Source organism: Lampetra planeri, chromosome 21, assembly GCF_965212315.1.
Source record: "Lampetra planeri chromosome 21, kcLamPlan1.2.h2, whole genome shotgun sequence".
Lineage (NCBI taxonomy): Eukaryota > Metazoa > Chordata > Hyperoartia > Petromyzontiformes > Petromyzontidae > Lampetra > Lampetra planeri.
Genome location: NC_136127.1, coordinates 5,038,704 through 5,053,490, shown reverse-complemented (window position 1 = coordinate 5,053,490; position 14,787 = coordinate 5,038,704). Strand labels below are relative to the sequence as shown.

General features: G+C 42.2%; 1 protein-coding gene across 1 annotated transcript in view; it reads right to left on the bottom strand.

Moving 5' to 3' along the window:
• Positions 1 to 14,787, bottom strand: part of LOC144724546 (sodium/mannose cotransporter SLC5A10-like) — a 60,513-nt gene that overhangs the window by 32,516 nt on the left and 13,210 nt on the right. The window contains exons 4-5 of the mRNA XM_078603785.1: positions 7,911 to 7,970; positions 6,433 to 6,537 (exon numbers count right to left, since the gene is read on the bottom strand). Of these exons, the coding sequence (XP_078459911.1) occupies positions 6,433 to 6,537; positions 7,911 to 7,970 (165 nt within the window). The remainder of the gene's footprint in view (positions 1 to 6,432; positions 6,538 to 7,910; positions 7,971 to 14,787) is intronic.

Below are 14,787 nucleotides of genomic sequence, written 5' to 3'. Positions count from 1 at the left end.
CTTCAACCGTGATGATTATTATTTCTATTATTTTTATTTTTATTATTTATTTTTACCTACGTGACTTTACCGAAAAAACCTAAGAGTATGAATCCTTGCAGTCACGAAAGCTTCAAATCTAGGATCCACATAATATCACCTGCAAAGTTATGGATTACAAGCGCCACTGAACCCAATTGAGGCTCAGAAGCTCTGGCTGGGCAGGTTCACAAATCACCAGCCAATTGGGGATAGCCATGGCCAGAAATCAAACTCAAGTAGCCAGGTTTGTAGCACAGTGCCATGCACCACTGTGCTACCCACATTACACACACACACACAGCACGCACACATACAATTCAAATTTACATACAAGACAAAGATCCCCCGTATAGCCTGAACAGAATGTTGGGGCAAGTGCTGTTAGCGAGTACCTATGAAGGCCGGCAAGGCACACGAGGGGGTGGGTGCCCAGCACCACGCCCGACCGCCTTTGTCTCACCAGATACGTATTTGAGGCTGATTCGACCTAGGTGAGGCCAAGGACCGGTTCAGATAATCGTCACTGGCTTTGGAAATGATCGAGAATCGAACCCAGCTTGCCGGGTTGGTAGCGCAGCATGCTAACAGCTACATTACCGCTCCCATTTACATACAGACACACAGACACAAATTCGCAGATACCCACACGCATATGGACAAAGAGAAAAACCACCCGTGTAGACTGCGTAAACTGTTGGGGCAAATGCTGTGAGTGAGCACTGCGCCACAAAGCCCGCCAGCTTGGTTGGGTTTGATTGCTGGCTACTGCTCACGCCATCAGCAATCAAGGCAATGAAGGTGGGCTGGCTTCGTCTTTTGATCTTTGCCGTTGACATTTGTGCCTGTGTCTGTAGATATGTGGAGCAGGGCCAGATTATTTTAGCACACAGCGTTGGTGTACGGTGCTTTTCTGCAATATTTTGCTGTCTTCTCTTGGATTTTCTGTTTACACATAGTCACTTTAAGATGTTTTCTTGTTCATGTTTTTGTTTTTTTGTTTGTTGCAGTTGCACCCGATTCAAGAGCCGAGTGGCTCACAGGGCTATACCTAATAAATGAAACTTGAAAACTTGATTTATCTAGGTGATTTGGCTGCTATAAATTCCCACGCGATAAATCACTTTGGAGCTATCATTTCTGGCCATGTCCCTTCTGAAAAATAGACTAATTGCTCAGTGGGCCTTATCTGGTAAGATAACAAATTGTCCCTTTTTTTCGTGATTTGTTTACCTTTCCTAGACTTTGCACTCCTATCATGTTTTTTGTACTGTTTTATTGTTAACGTTCTGACCCGCCGCGACTGGACATCTGTGAAAAAGAGGTTCATGGCTGATCGGATTTCTCCAGTACATATATATAAAATAAAAATCTGATTCTAAGGTGTCTTTTTCCCCGGGGCACCACTGCTTTCGTGGATTTAGGGTTGGTGGACCATCAACTGCAGCAGCGTCATCATCATTATCGTCATTAGCACCATTATCATCAGTATGAATATCGTCCAGAGATTCGCCATAAATATCATCATCTTGAACTTTATCATCATCAACATCATCAATGTCATAACCGCCATTCCTGTTGCCATCATTGTCGTGGTCATCTTCTTTCTTATCACTACCAACATTGTCATCATCATAATCAGCCATAAATAAAATCACAGATTTAATTAATAAAATAAAATTTATTTTATCACTGATTTAATTAATAAAATAAAATAAATTTAATCAGTGATTTAATTTAGTCACGTTGGTATAAAATAAAATAAATAAAATCAGTGATTTTATTGATTTTATTGTATTAATTAAATCAGTGATTACATTTATTTTATTTTATACCTACGTGACTTTACCGAAAGAACCAAAGAGTATGGTTGCCTGCAGTCACGAAAACTTCAAATCTAGATCATAGTCATCATCTTTATCTGTTATCATCACCAACAATCATTATAATTCCAATCATTGCCATCATAATCGTTTTACAGGAACGCTAAGCTATCTGTGTCTGGATACGACAATTCTACACCACAATGGTGGACAGAACGCACCCAGATGCATTAGCATACAGTATGCATGGATTCAAATGTAAGCACATTATTTGGCGATGCTGCGGTGTTGGCAGTGGTGCACAAATTGCAAATAATAAAAGCACTCCACAAATTCGTGAATAACAATGTGGCCTTAAAAAGAAAGAGTACATACTCTATTCAATAGGTAACATTTCGGACAATTAATCTTCACAGCACATAGAGAGGCGAGAGAAGTAGATTGGATAAGGGAGTTGTCTCTAGAAACATCACCCATTTTTACTTATATATAAGACAGTGTTTTTGACGAATGTGTTGAGTTTTTTTGTTCCTGTATATGTGTTTTTATGCGACTGATGGAGCCTGATTGGTTGACTTTGTGAGTGGGGCGTGCGTCCTGACATCGTTAGCTGCTTGGGACCATCTCCCCTCATATTTACCGGGAAATTCTGTCCAACGCTGAAATTCCACAAAAGCAAGTGGTGACAATGCCATTGTATACTTCTTGGTTCTTTCGGTAAAGTCACGTAGGTATAAAATAAAATAAATTAAATCACGTTTTTTTTAAATCACGACGTTTTGCGCCCGAAACGTCGTGATTTAATTAATTTTATTTTATATCTACCAAAGCGTATTGATCCCTGCAGCCACGAAAACTTCAAATCTAGAATGCCATTTTATCATGACAGGTTCAGTATCCTCATGAAAAAAATAATTGGCTGAGTCGATCCCTAATTAAGAGTTAAACTTGCCACCAACTCAATTGTGAGCCAAGTTGTCAAACCAACTATGCCACTCGGGTCACATTAATTTTTCGAGTGGTACGTGAATGAATGTATGCATTCAATAACCTATTTATTATTCAATATAAAACGTCAATCACTCAGATATTAAAATGGATAATTGAGGGCTTGGCATATAATCCTCACCGCTGCGGAAATACCACGAACACAAAGCCACCGGTTTTGATATTCAAGCGAGCTGGCCTGATTTGTTTTTTTCCCCCTTGGTCTTTTTTTACATCCAACTTAGCAGCGGACACGTGGCATCACAGCCAATACCCCCCCCCCCCCCCGGGCCAGCGTCTATTTAAGTCCCCCCCCCTGCACCCAAGGCGACACGGTCACACCACAGCTCTCGTCTCGCATTTACGTCACGGATGCAGGTGTTAGGCCTTTTCGCCTCCCCCTGAAGCCCCCTCCCACCTTCTCTGTGCGAGACCACGCACAGCAGCAGATGGTGAAGACAAAGTGAGCGCCGTGGAGGTTGTGGAGGTTGTGGGGTGTGCCATGGGTGCGTACTTCTTATTCCTCCTCGTGTCAGTGCATTTTCTCCGCACGGCATGACTAACAGCCAAACTCCACGCAATTCAGATACCAAAACGTTTCTGCTTTGTTTCGATTTAAAGCTTTCGTGACTGCAGGGATTGATCTTCTTGGTTCTTTCGGTAAAGTCACGTAGAAGGGAAGTAATAAAATAATAAAACGAAAACATAATAAAACAATTCTCACGACGTTTCGGCCACAACGCAAGCAGCCGTCCTCAGGTGAAAACCAGGTCTGTCAAGGCTTTGTTTTGAGAATTTGTCTGAAATCCACGAATCCGCACCGCGAAAGTTTATCCGGCAAAGCAACCCCTTTTATGGATGAGCATCGACAGACAACCTTCTGTCAGATTGAATACACTCTCCACACTGCGCTAAGTAGCTTTGCCATCGCACTGTCTAAAGCGACAGCTGCATTGAAGCGATACCCTTTAGTAAAATGAAAAGGAAATGTCTGAGAAATGAGCTACCTGCTTTGTTACGCGAGGCAAGGCCAAAGAACGTTCAATCTGAATGAGCCCTCGCTGTCCATGTTATTGCGAGTGTTTGTGCAGACGACATTGTCGATGTGTTTGAAGCGCCGTGCAGTCGCCTGGAATGTAAATCATTCAAACCCTCCACCCACCCTCTCCATGCTCCATTCTCCCAGGTACTTAATACATTGTCACAATTCCATTCACCCAATGTGACATCGATGTTTAATGTTCATACACTGTGAGTTATTATCATGCGCACAATTGTATACATTAATCGTAAGCATAATTATAGATTTTTATAGATCAATTGATGCATCATTACGGTGCTCAGTGATCGCTAGTGAAGGTTTACTGTTTTACGGCATTCATCTGTGTTCGGTGATTGTGGTGTCATCTAAACACCACCGTTGAGGGTGGGAAGGGGAAACCACTTCAGCTGTCTTTCCCTGGTTATGGCTCCTGAACAGGAGCATGGTGTGGTGAGGTGGAGAGGGTGGGCGGAATCAGATAGAAGAGAGGGAGCTTGAGCCATGAACCTGTCCTTGGGCAAGGAACTAAATAAGAGGACAGACATAGATTGAGATACACGTGGGATGCGAAACTACCTTTGCAATGTGTCGTGTCAACTATTCAGAGACAGAGTTTCTAGGAGGCACTTTCTTTATTAACAACTTCCATGGGTCTCATCCACACACTCTCCACTGTAGCTCAGCCTAGCCTATACATAACACGAGCCGTCTAACACTGACGGCGATGACTGAGATAGCCAACTGCTATCCTTCGTAGCGGACATGTTAGCGACAATGACGACGAGACGACAGCGACGACGAGACGAGTCCACTCCCAGATCCGGCAGCCTCGAGCTCCCGTTCTGGGTTCCTTTTATGCTCCCAGCGCGGCCTGGCTCCGCCCTGACCGCGCCTCCCTTCTCGAACCCGCTAGCAGGTTCCAGGGGCCTCCAGACGGGGTCTTCCATGACCCATGCCCTAGTTCCTCCCCTCTGCTCACACACCGTGCACACCCTCACAGGCGTGTGTACTGTCTGTCCACCACAGTTGCCGCTGCTGTCCACCAGCCGGCGCTATTACACTACACATGTATGCATGTTGAACTTCTTTCGCACCGTACATAGCCAACCGTGCTGATTGGAGGTGCGGAGAAAGGACAATAAAATTAACGAAAAAAGCAGTTGTAAAGAAATGAGTTTTCAATTTACATTTAAAAGTACATAGCTCCAGTGGCTTCCTAATTTGAAAGCGCACAATGCAGTGACTGTCTTTGTTCAATTGTTAGCAAAAAGCTGCTGCGAGGATGACCAGAGTTTGCGTGATGGTTTATGTTCTTTGACGAGATAAGCAAGGTATTGTGGTTCATTTGTGTCAAACGCTTTGTGTGTCAAGAGAGTGACTTTTTAATGTATTCGTTCGGCAACTGGAATCCAATGCAGCTCAGCCAGCATTGGACGGACATGATCTTGCAGTACCCGTCACAACACATTTTTTTGTACACGCTGCAAATTGGTCATGTTTTAACCTGGAACAATACTATATTTTAGTATGAATGGACTCTGTTGCCTTTTGAATTACCTGCACTATGTGAACATAAACATGTGTAGATAAAGCTGAAGGTATGAAATGTAATTTCAGAACTGCACTCAGTAAGTGAACATTGCCAAATGTTGAGTGATAATGTCTGTTGTTGAACTTACGTCGCACAGTGCGTAGCCAACTGTGCTAATCGGAGGTGCGGGGCTAATCGGAGGTGCTGGTAATAGAGGGCCTCCCCAAGTCACGACTGTGTATCACCATTGGCACACTTGTTTTTCACCACTTACCACTGCTTTGAGCCTCTCCTAAGGTCAACTCAGTTTTAAAGGAGAACAAGCTATGCTGAGCAAACATTGGCACTTGAGATACAGATGCAACAAGCAACATTCATGCTGCCCATACAAATCCCGTGTGTGTTTGTGCTTCTCTTAATTGGTGGTCACTCCCACCACTTTCCTTGACAGTCAATATGGTTGAAACAATATTCTCTTGAATTATTTTGCAATTCGAATAGTCCAACGGTATTTAGCATTTACAAAAACGTTGAATCTAGGGCACTTGAACAATCATGCAGTGTTATTGAGCACTATGCCACCACTCCACACAGACACTACTATTATTGCGACAAGAGCTTTTAGTGACTATGCAGCCATTAATGCCAGAACGGCTTACCAAGGGGGTGATTTACAGCCGCTGTCCCCTCAATACTGACGTACTGATGTGTTAGCAGCCATAGCCATGAATTGCACGCAGCTGCTGTATCTGGTCTTGTAGCAAAGAGTGCGAATCACTGCACCACTGCTCCCCATTTCACATACACACATACGCATGCATACGTGCACGTATACCTACAAAACTCTGAATACCAAGTTACTCACGTCACTTGACCCTTTTTTCGTCTCTCCAACATAAAATCGTTTCTCATTTCGCTTGCCTGATCCTGTGAAACTAGCCACTCGTGGGAACATACCCATCACTCACTGACCACTCTTGTGCACACAGGCGAACAGCATGGTATTTACAAAGGGTGAGACGTGCACTCACGGAGATCTTGGTGAAGATGCAGAGGATGAGGTTCAGGAAGGAGAGGTAAACCCGCAGCCTCTTGCCTCCATGTCTCTTCTGCAGGTACTCAGGAGTCGTGACCACCTCCAGCCGTGTGGAGCCACAAAAGTTACAAATTAATTAAGTGGCCGATATAGTTTATATGAACGGGGCATGTAAGTACATATTAATTAAGTGGCCGATATAGTTTATATGAACGGGGCATGTAAGTACATATTAATTAAGTGGCCGATATAGTTTATATGAACGGGGCATGTAAGTACATATTAATTAAGTGGCCGATATAGTTTATATGAACGGGGCATGTAAGTACATATTAATTAAGTGGCCGATATAGTTTATATGAACGGGGCATGTAAGTACATATTAATTAAGTGGCCGATATAGTTTATATGAACGGGGCATGTAAGTACATATTAATTAAGTGGCCGATATAGTTTATATGAACGGGGCATGTAAGTACATATTAATTAAGTGGCCGATATAGTTTATATGAACGGGGCATGTAAGTACATATTAATTAAGTGGCAGATGTAGTTTATATGAACGGGGTGTGTAAGTACAAATTCATGAAGTGGCCGATATAGTTTATATGAACGGGCATGTAAGTACAAATTACTTCAGTGGCAGATGTAGTTTATATGAAATGAGCATGTAAGCAGTGTTACAAAACAATACAAGAATATATGAGGCTTCAGTGAAGCATTGTAGCAGCAAAACAATAAAAAGGTAGACAAAAGTTTGCTCACTTGTTAAACTTAAATTACATATCGTACATCAGCGGGTAAGGATGCTGCCATTGTGTATTGATTAGCACATTGGACTTGAAATTCACAGGCCGCTGGTCTTTTTGTTCTCCTGGCGCGGCAGTTGAAACAATTGATACTTTTTTTAAAATCCCTTTTCCCCGTTTTTGCCCACCCAGGAGAATAAAGGGGTTCGCCGCAATTAATTGATCAGCAAGCCACGCGTCGTGGTGTAAATGTTGGGCACTTCCACATCTTCCATCGTGGAAGATCGGGTAAATTTTTTTGCCTCGAGTGGCACTCGCTAGAGCCCCTTCTAGACCACATTGTTTAATTGTCGTAGTGGGAGATCCACTCATACTGAACAACTCTGGATTACAAGTCCAGTGTGCTAAATATGACACCACAACAGCAGTATCTATACATTAGTATCGTGTGAATGAATATTTGTCAGCACTAACCTTACTTCTGGCTAAATAATTCATGTCGCACACATTACATACATAAAACAAGAGAATCTGGGCATAAAAGTTTAATAGGACAAACCATATCTGAAAATCATTGCACATGACAGTGGGTATCGGGGTCATTGACATATGTTATGTTCTAGAATGTGTTTGCTCTGATTTATCCAACCGAACTATAATTCGATTTTGCTTCATTAAAGATTTGACATTTACGGCATCGCGTAATGGAATATTGACTGCTTACCCCAGATGTGATGTACACAGGTACGAATATCCAAGCCAACAAAATCAGCGTGAAGAGACCCTGTAATAGTAATAGTGGAAATTAATAAATCACGTGGAGTTATGTCACGTATGTATGTGTGGATGCACGAAGAAAAGTTGTATGACATACGTTGGATCGAGTATAGCACAGTAAATGAAGGCATTAAATCACTGCTAAATAAAGTCTTCCCACACTGTTGCAGTCATGGGGCTTGTGTAACCAGTCTTCTCTACGCTGGTCAGTGTGGTTTGGTACAGGTGGGGCCCAAAACTCGTTCAGCTGTCACTCGTCAATGATGCAAGCTGTGGCGGGGAACCAAATTCAGTTTACCAAATTCATAGTGTAGTGTGCTAACCCGTGCAACAGATCACAGTCGCTAAGCAGCGTTGGGCCGACCACCATGCTTAAGGTGTCATAGGCAGTGACAGCAGAGAGCCCTGAAGAAAACCCCATGGTTGTAATGTACTTTATGTTTCCACATCTATGCTTCCCGCCTTCACCAATCTGCACTGTTCAGCATGGTGAAGAATGGTGTAATAACCCTCCATGTCCCACATGGCATAGGGGAGTGGATTGACAATAGGGCTGCACAGGTGCATACATGTATTCACCACAGCAGAACTCTAATCATCCGTGGTGATTTGGGGGGACCATATAGCTGATTCTATCATCTGTGGCACATCGTTGAGGTTAGTCTCGTAATTCGCAAAAATGTATGCCGACGCGGTATGCGGCAGATATTAACCGCGCGACTCCGTTAATCCGGGAAAACTTTGCGTATTACAGGAGAAGTGCATCACATGACTAGTAGCCCAATGAATCCATGATAAATTAGCTAATTATTATACGGTTACGATTTTGTCAAAACCCACATTGAGAAAATCTATCAGATGGTTTACGTGAAAGTTTTTTTTCTTTCAATATCAAGTCTAAACATGCAGCAATTTTCTTTACGAAAAAAATAATTTGCAGCTGGACATATCTGTACACATCATGGAGTGTGCATTGCAATAATCCAGTGGGCTCTTTGGAATGCCCAGCATTTAAAGAAAACATCCTTACAGAGTTTACATTGCAAAGAGGCTGCCGGTTTCTTTGCATTGCACAGTGCTGTAAACTAATTATAATAAATATGGAAATTACATTGATACATTTATAAGACAAAGATCCTCTCCGAAAAAAGAGCCATCAATTCTCAAGGATTTCACAAATATCAGGATCAATGGTCCCGTGGATTATGGAAGCGTTCGTGAACCGCCGAAAATCCGCATATTACAGGGATTCACCGATTGGAGTGTGGATTTTTTTAGTTCTACTGTACATATATATGCATATACATATTTGTTCAAACACCTGCATACCTTCTGACGCTTGACCTGTGATGAGTTCAGTGCGATTAAATAATGCTGCCTGCTGTTGACGCATTACCATCGCCACATATTACTAATTAGGTATACTGGAGATGGAAAGGTAAAAAAGATTATTTCCCAACTGCACTCAGCGTGTTTTGATTGACAAAACACATGAAGACAATGTACTTTCTTCCCATGCAGCATCCCCACCACTTCACTCGTCATGCGCTCGAGTTTTGGGCAGCGACGTCAATATTTCAAACACAGCTCTAAGACCTGTGCACTCCCACGGACCTCAAACCTCACCAGAACCCTCCTCCCAAGAGACCGTCTGTTATTTTGGATGTATACGTCTGCACTCCCATATACATTATACGAATGGTGAGGTCAAATACGCGCATTCTCTCTAATTAAAACAACCAGACACTACTGGCTTGTGTATAGTGCATTTGCAATATTCATAGCATAAGGGAGGTGGGGAGAGATGGGTTGGAGAGGCCAGTTGGATACGAATGTTGTTGGCCTGGGTTAGTGAGGTTTGGGAGACCGACAGTGCAAGTTGGTATCTAGTCCTCCAAAGACAATACAAAATCTAATTATACAAAACAACAAAACAGAATCCCATTGCTGCAATTATAACGTGTCTAGACTTTGTTTTGTAACACTTTGCCATGTTTTCTCTTTGAAACTCTGTGTTTGCAAATTTGGGTAGGCACCGCACGAGAAAAGAAGAATTGGTCTGTACAAAATAAGTGAACATATACCTGAGAAAGTGATGAGGAGGTTTAGAAGTCAGAATGCTAAATTGGTTCAATTTCAGCCACCTGTCTGTGATTAAAACAGTTTCTGAAGTGTGGTGCGTTGATTGTCAAATTAGTTGAGTATATTCCAGCTCTAGAGACTATTCATTTTGTATTGATTGTCATGTTATGACGTGACTTGGCAGGGCATATAGAAGCATACGGCACATGGTATAAATAATAAGCCTACTGATGCAACTTGAGAAACAGTTCCGACATGAGGTAATGTCACAGGGCTCCTTGTGAGACTTCTGGAATGGAAGTTTTTTTTAAAATGTCTTCATTTGATGACAGCTCTGAGAATTATAAATATGAATTTGCCTGTCGTGTGATAGGCATTACTCTTTATAGCAGGGCAGGTGCTGCCACTATAGTGGATAATAAGTAATTTAAAGAAATGTTAGTAGTTACGTAATATCTCCTCTACATGCTGTTGTGTAACACGGGTTGATTGACTGCTCTGTGGGCGTTTCAAATGTTCGTTTTGGGAATACGACAAAAAATATAGTAGACCTTAGAAATAACAATATGGAGCCATCGGTTGCCTTCCATTTGTCAGAGGATGTAATAAAGTCCTATCATGTCACATGTGATCCAGTTTACATTAAGGGATACACTTTATTTGCACGAACAATACTAGGCATGCGGTGACTTGTTATTAGACCGCTTTATAGTAATTGCAATTACAATAATAATACGTTGTTTATCCACCGTACAATCACCACCTTCCACTCCACACCCACATAAATATCTCTCCTAATCGACTGAACCACATCCAGAGCGTTCCTGCTGGTGCCTCTCTCACACACACACAAATACAAAGTGCCCTCCACGAATCCCCATAACTGGAGGGGATGGTGGGAGGGGTGAGGAGGGGGGTCATGTGGCCAAAATCACAAATGGTTTAGGTCCCTTTCGTAACTGATGTTTACATACCACATTAGGTACTTAGTTTAGGTCACATTTACCCCAGGGGAGGCCCAGAACAGGTCCAGATACCATCTGGTACTCGTGTTTAATTTCCATGACTACAGGGAGCACGGACTCTGCCAGCCCAATTACCAAAACAACCCAAACCTTCGGTTCCCATACCCGATATTTAAATGAGGATTGTTGGGCTCCGCCATTCCCACTCCATTCTGCCCACTGCTTCTCTCTACCCTTACTGGGGAATGGTGATTATGAAACTATACATATAAATATTTTTTTTTAACCAATGCTTACTTCGTTATGAGTATAGACAGCCCTTTGTCAATCCATTGCTGGATGAAGGTATCTCCACATTGTGTTGGTAATGTTTTTGTTTAACCATACTTCACCAGTCTTGATTTGATGCTTTCGTGACTGCAGGAATCCATAGTCCCTGGTTCTTTCGGTAAAATACTTCACCAGGCTGGTCAGTGCAGGTTGACCTAGGAGTGAGGTGAGGGCCAGGACCAGCTCAGATGTCACTCACCACCGTGCCTGGGATTCGAAATGTGCTCACCACTACACCGCCATTCCATACTCAGAGGAATGGGTTTGGTGAGGTTTGTTTTAGTTAAAATCAAATAACTTTAATTTTCGCCCCATGGTTTTAAAAATGTCATGGCTGGGTGGTTATGCATTGCTCGTGATTGTATGGAACACATCCCTAGTTGCTGCACCAACTGCAACGTCACGAATGGTTTGAGAGTCAGCCTAGGAAAAAACAAATCATGCTTAGCAAAGGGTGCCAGACAGCCAACAGATGAGGCCACCGTGGGGACACAGGCTCTCTGCTCCAACCTGATTCCAGGGCAGTGCCAGCACAGATTGCACCGGTTTCTAAAATGAGGATTAATGTTGGTCGTGGCTGGGAATCAAGTTCATATTTATAGTTTTTTTTAAACCAGGTGAGAACTCCAGAGACCAGGATAGTATCATTTGCAAGAGTGACCTAGACCAACCCAAGTTGTGCTATAATCCACAAACCACTGTGCCACATAACTGGTGGGGCGAATACTGTTTGAGAAAACCATTTCGCGAGAACCTATAACCACCAAGTTCATTCTTGCAAACGAAACTATCCTGGTATCTTGAGTTTTCAGTTGGTTCAACAAAAATTACTCTTTCAATGCTGCCACAGAACACAATTGGGGCATTCCATGAGTGATGATAACACCTCGTTCCCTCCCCAATGCCAGGTACTAATTTTAGGCTGAGTTGACCTAAAGAAGGCTCAGACTAGGTTAATATACAAATTGTCATTTTTCGTGTAATTGCCAGTCGGATATAAATACGGTTTTTGACCATGGCAGGCAAAAGGGTTTGCTGTTGTTTCCAATATACGTACTACTGTATTTTTCGTGAAAAAATGCACTCTTTTCTCTTGTTCCTATATTTAGCATTCACACATTTACAATCCATAAAAAAAATATGGTACGGTATTTATTTTAAATATGTTCGGTATGTAAAACAAATGGCAAGAATGTCTGAACTTATTTTGAGATTATATTGCATAAAGTCGCTGAATAAGCGTGCTTGACATTCCTGAAATGCTACGTATTGTACGCATACATGTAGTACACGCAATTTTTTTTTTATTTCTATGCATAACATATAAGAGTGTAAGCAATTTGATTTTAAAGCACATGCATTGAATTGTACATGTTTGGTGAGTGCTTTTGCTAAGAGGTCTGGACATGTTATCTGCTCACAGTGGGTTAAGGTGTCCTTGACATGATTATACATTTGACACCACGTAGGACCTAACCTGGATAAATGTTGCCAGAAATAAGGAAATAAACACGGCAATAAATAATCCAGCTTCTGTTGTGACATATATACCTATCATGTGAAATTAGCTGATTTATGATAACAATGATGATGGTAATGCTGATGAAGATGAGTGGCAGGGTGGCACATTGGTAACACTTGTGCCTCACAGCAAGATGGCCTTGGGTTCGATTCCAAACCTGCCTTTCTGTGTGCAATTTGTTCTCCCCCTGCTGTGGGTTCTCTGATTTTTTCCTAAAGCTAAACCAAAAAAATCCAATGCATTGCACTTGGTATGGGCCACAAATCGCCCCTAACACATTGCTGGAAAATGACTCGATTGGAATTGCACTAAGCAACATCGCCTCCTACTGGGAAAAAATATTGGCAGGACTATCGTGAAAAAAAGGCTTTCCTGAATAAACAAGCATCGTAATAAAAATAATTTGATTACCATTAGGACGTGAATATAATGATGATGATAATCATAATAATATGGATATGCTGCTGCTGATAATGATGTCTTGGTAATAGTTAAGTAGATTTGTTTATGATAATGGGAATTACAATACCATGATGTAATTCAATAATATATAATTTATGCATTCGATAATTTAGCCTAATATACCTATTTTTAACTGTTTATTTGGTGATGCAGCATTGGCAATAGTGCACACACACAATTAACAATAAAGTCAACACATGCGTCGATAATGCTGTAGCCTCAAAAGGAAAAACACATAACCATGCTAAAAAAAGGTATTGCAATAATACTTATTTGTCCAGAATACCCTCACTAAATCCTTCTCAGAAAAGTCTCTCTAGGAATCTAGAGGTAATTAATTATTTACTTGATTTATTTGAACAAGGAAACTCGTGTGTCCAGAGAAAATTTCATACGGACTGGGGGGACAGCTCTCAGATGCCATTAGCCTACTTGACGCACTGCCAGCTTACAACCCTGCGGAGTTGAGTGTCTCACAAGATATGTTCTCAACATAATCCATCAATCTTGCGTGTTTATGAAGGTCCTCATAAATGGGGTGAGTGACCATATTGGGGGCTAAACGACATCACGACAAGACGGAGTGGTGGAGAGTTGGGGGTGCTTTACGGGGCTGTGAGAGTGGAGGCCAGAGTGTGGGGTGAGCCAATCCACGCAGATGTTTATCATCATCAGCCATGGCCAATCCACTGCTGGTTGAAGACCTCACCAAGCCATCGCCATTTCTCATAGTTCTGCGATGCGACAATCACTCTGGCACAAGCTGACTGATGTCATCGCTCCATCTCCGTGGTGGATTTCCTGTCTGGCGTGTTCCTTCCTTTGGGTGCCACTCTGTCACAGGTCTTGACTGTTGGCCATTGTGCCCTCCAGCCACCGTCTCCTGCCCGCGCCCACATATCTCAATGTCTCTATCTCGCGTTGTGTTTTGTCTCTCAGTGCAATTCCAAGAAAATATATTTGCATAGCAGGAAATAAAAATAATTTAGAAATGCTCCCTTGTTCCCTTGTCATTCGTAATTACAGTTATCCAAAGGCACTGGACCTGTTTTCATCCGCCTCTTTATTTAATACATTTTGTTATCGCCTGCGTTCATTAACCGTCCTAGCTGTACGTACAGGTGACACGTAGAAGTAAGGCAGCATTTTCTGCATGAATGTGCAGTGGCCATGGGGATTGACGCATGAAAGTCACAGGTTCAAATCCCTGGCGTAGATTACGATATTTTATTGCTTGAATTATGCCCATGGACTAACACTCTCTCTACCGAGTGACGCTGTTTTTAGAGTAAGTCATCTATGGTCCATTGCGTTATCAATGCGATATATAGGCGAATATGTGTAGAAGTCGGATACGTGAACATATATAGCAAATGACGATTACACCGCGCACAAATACAATGCAGTATTCCCTCGTTGTTCACGAACTGGCGATCGGCTGTTTGTGGCTATCCTCGAATCGC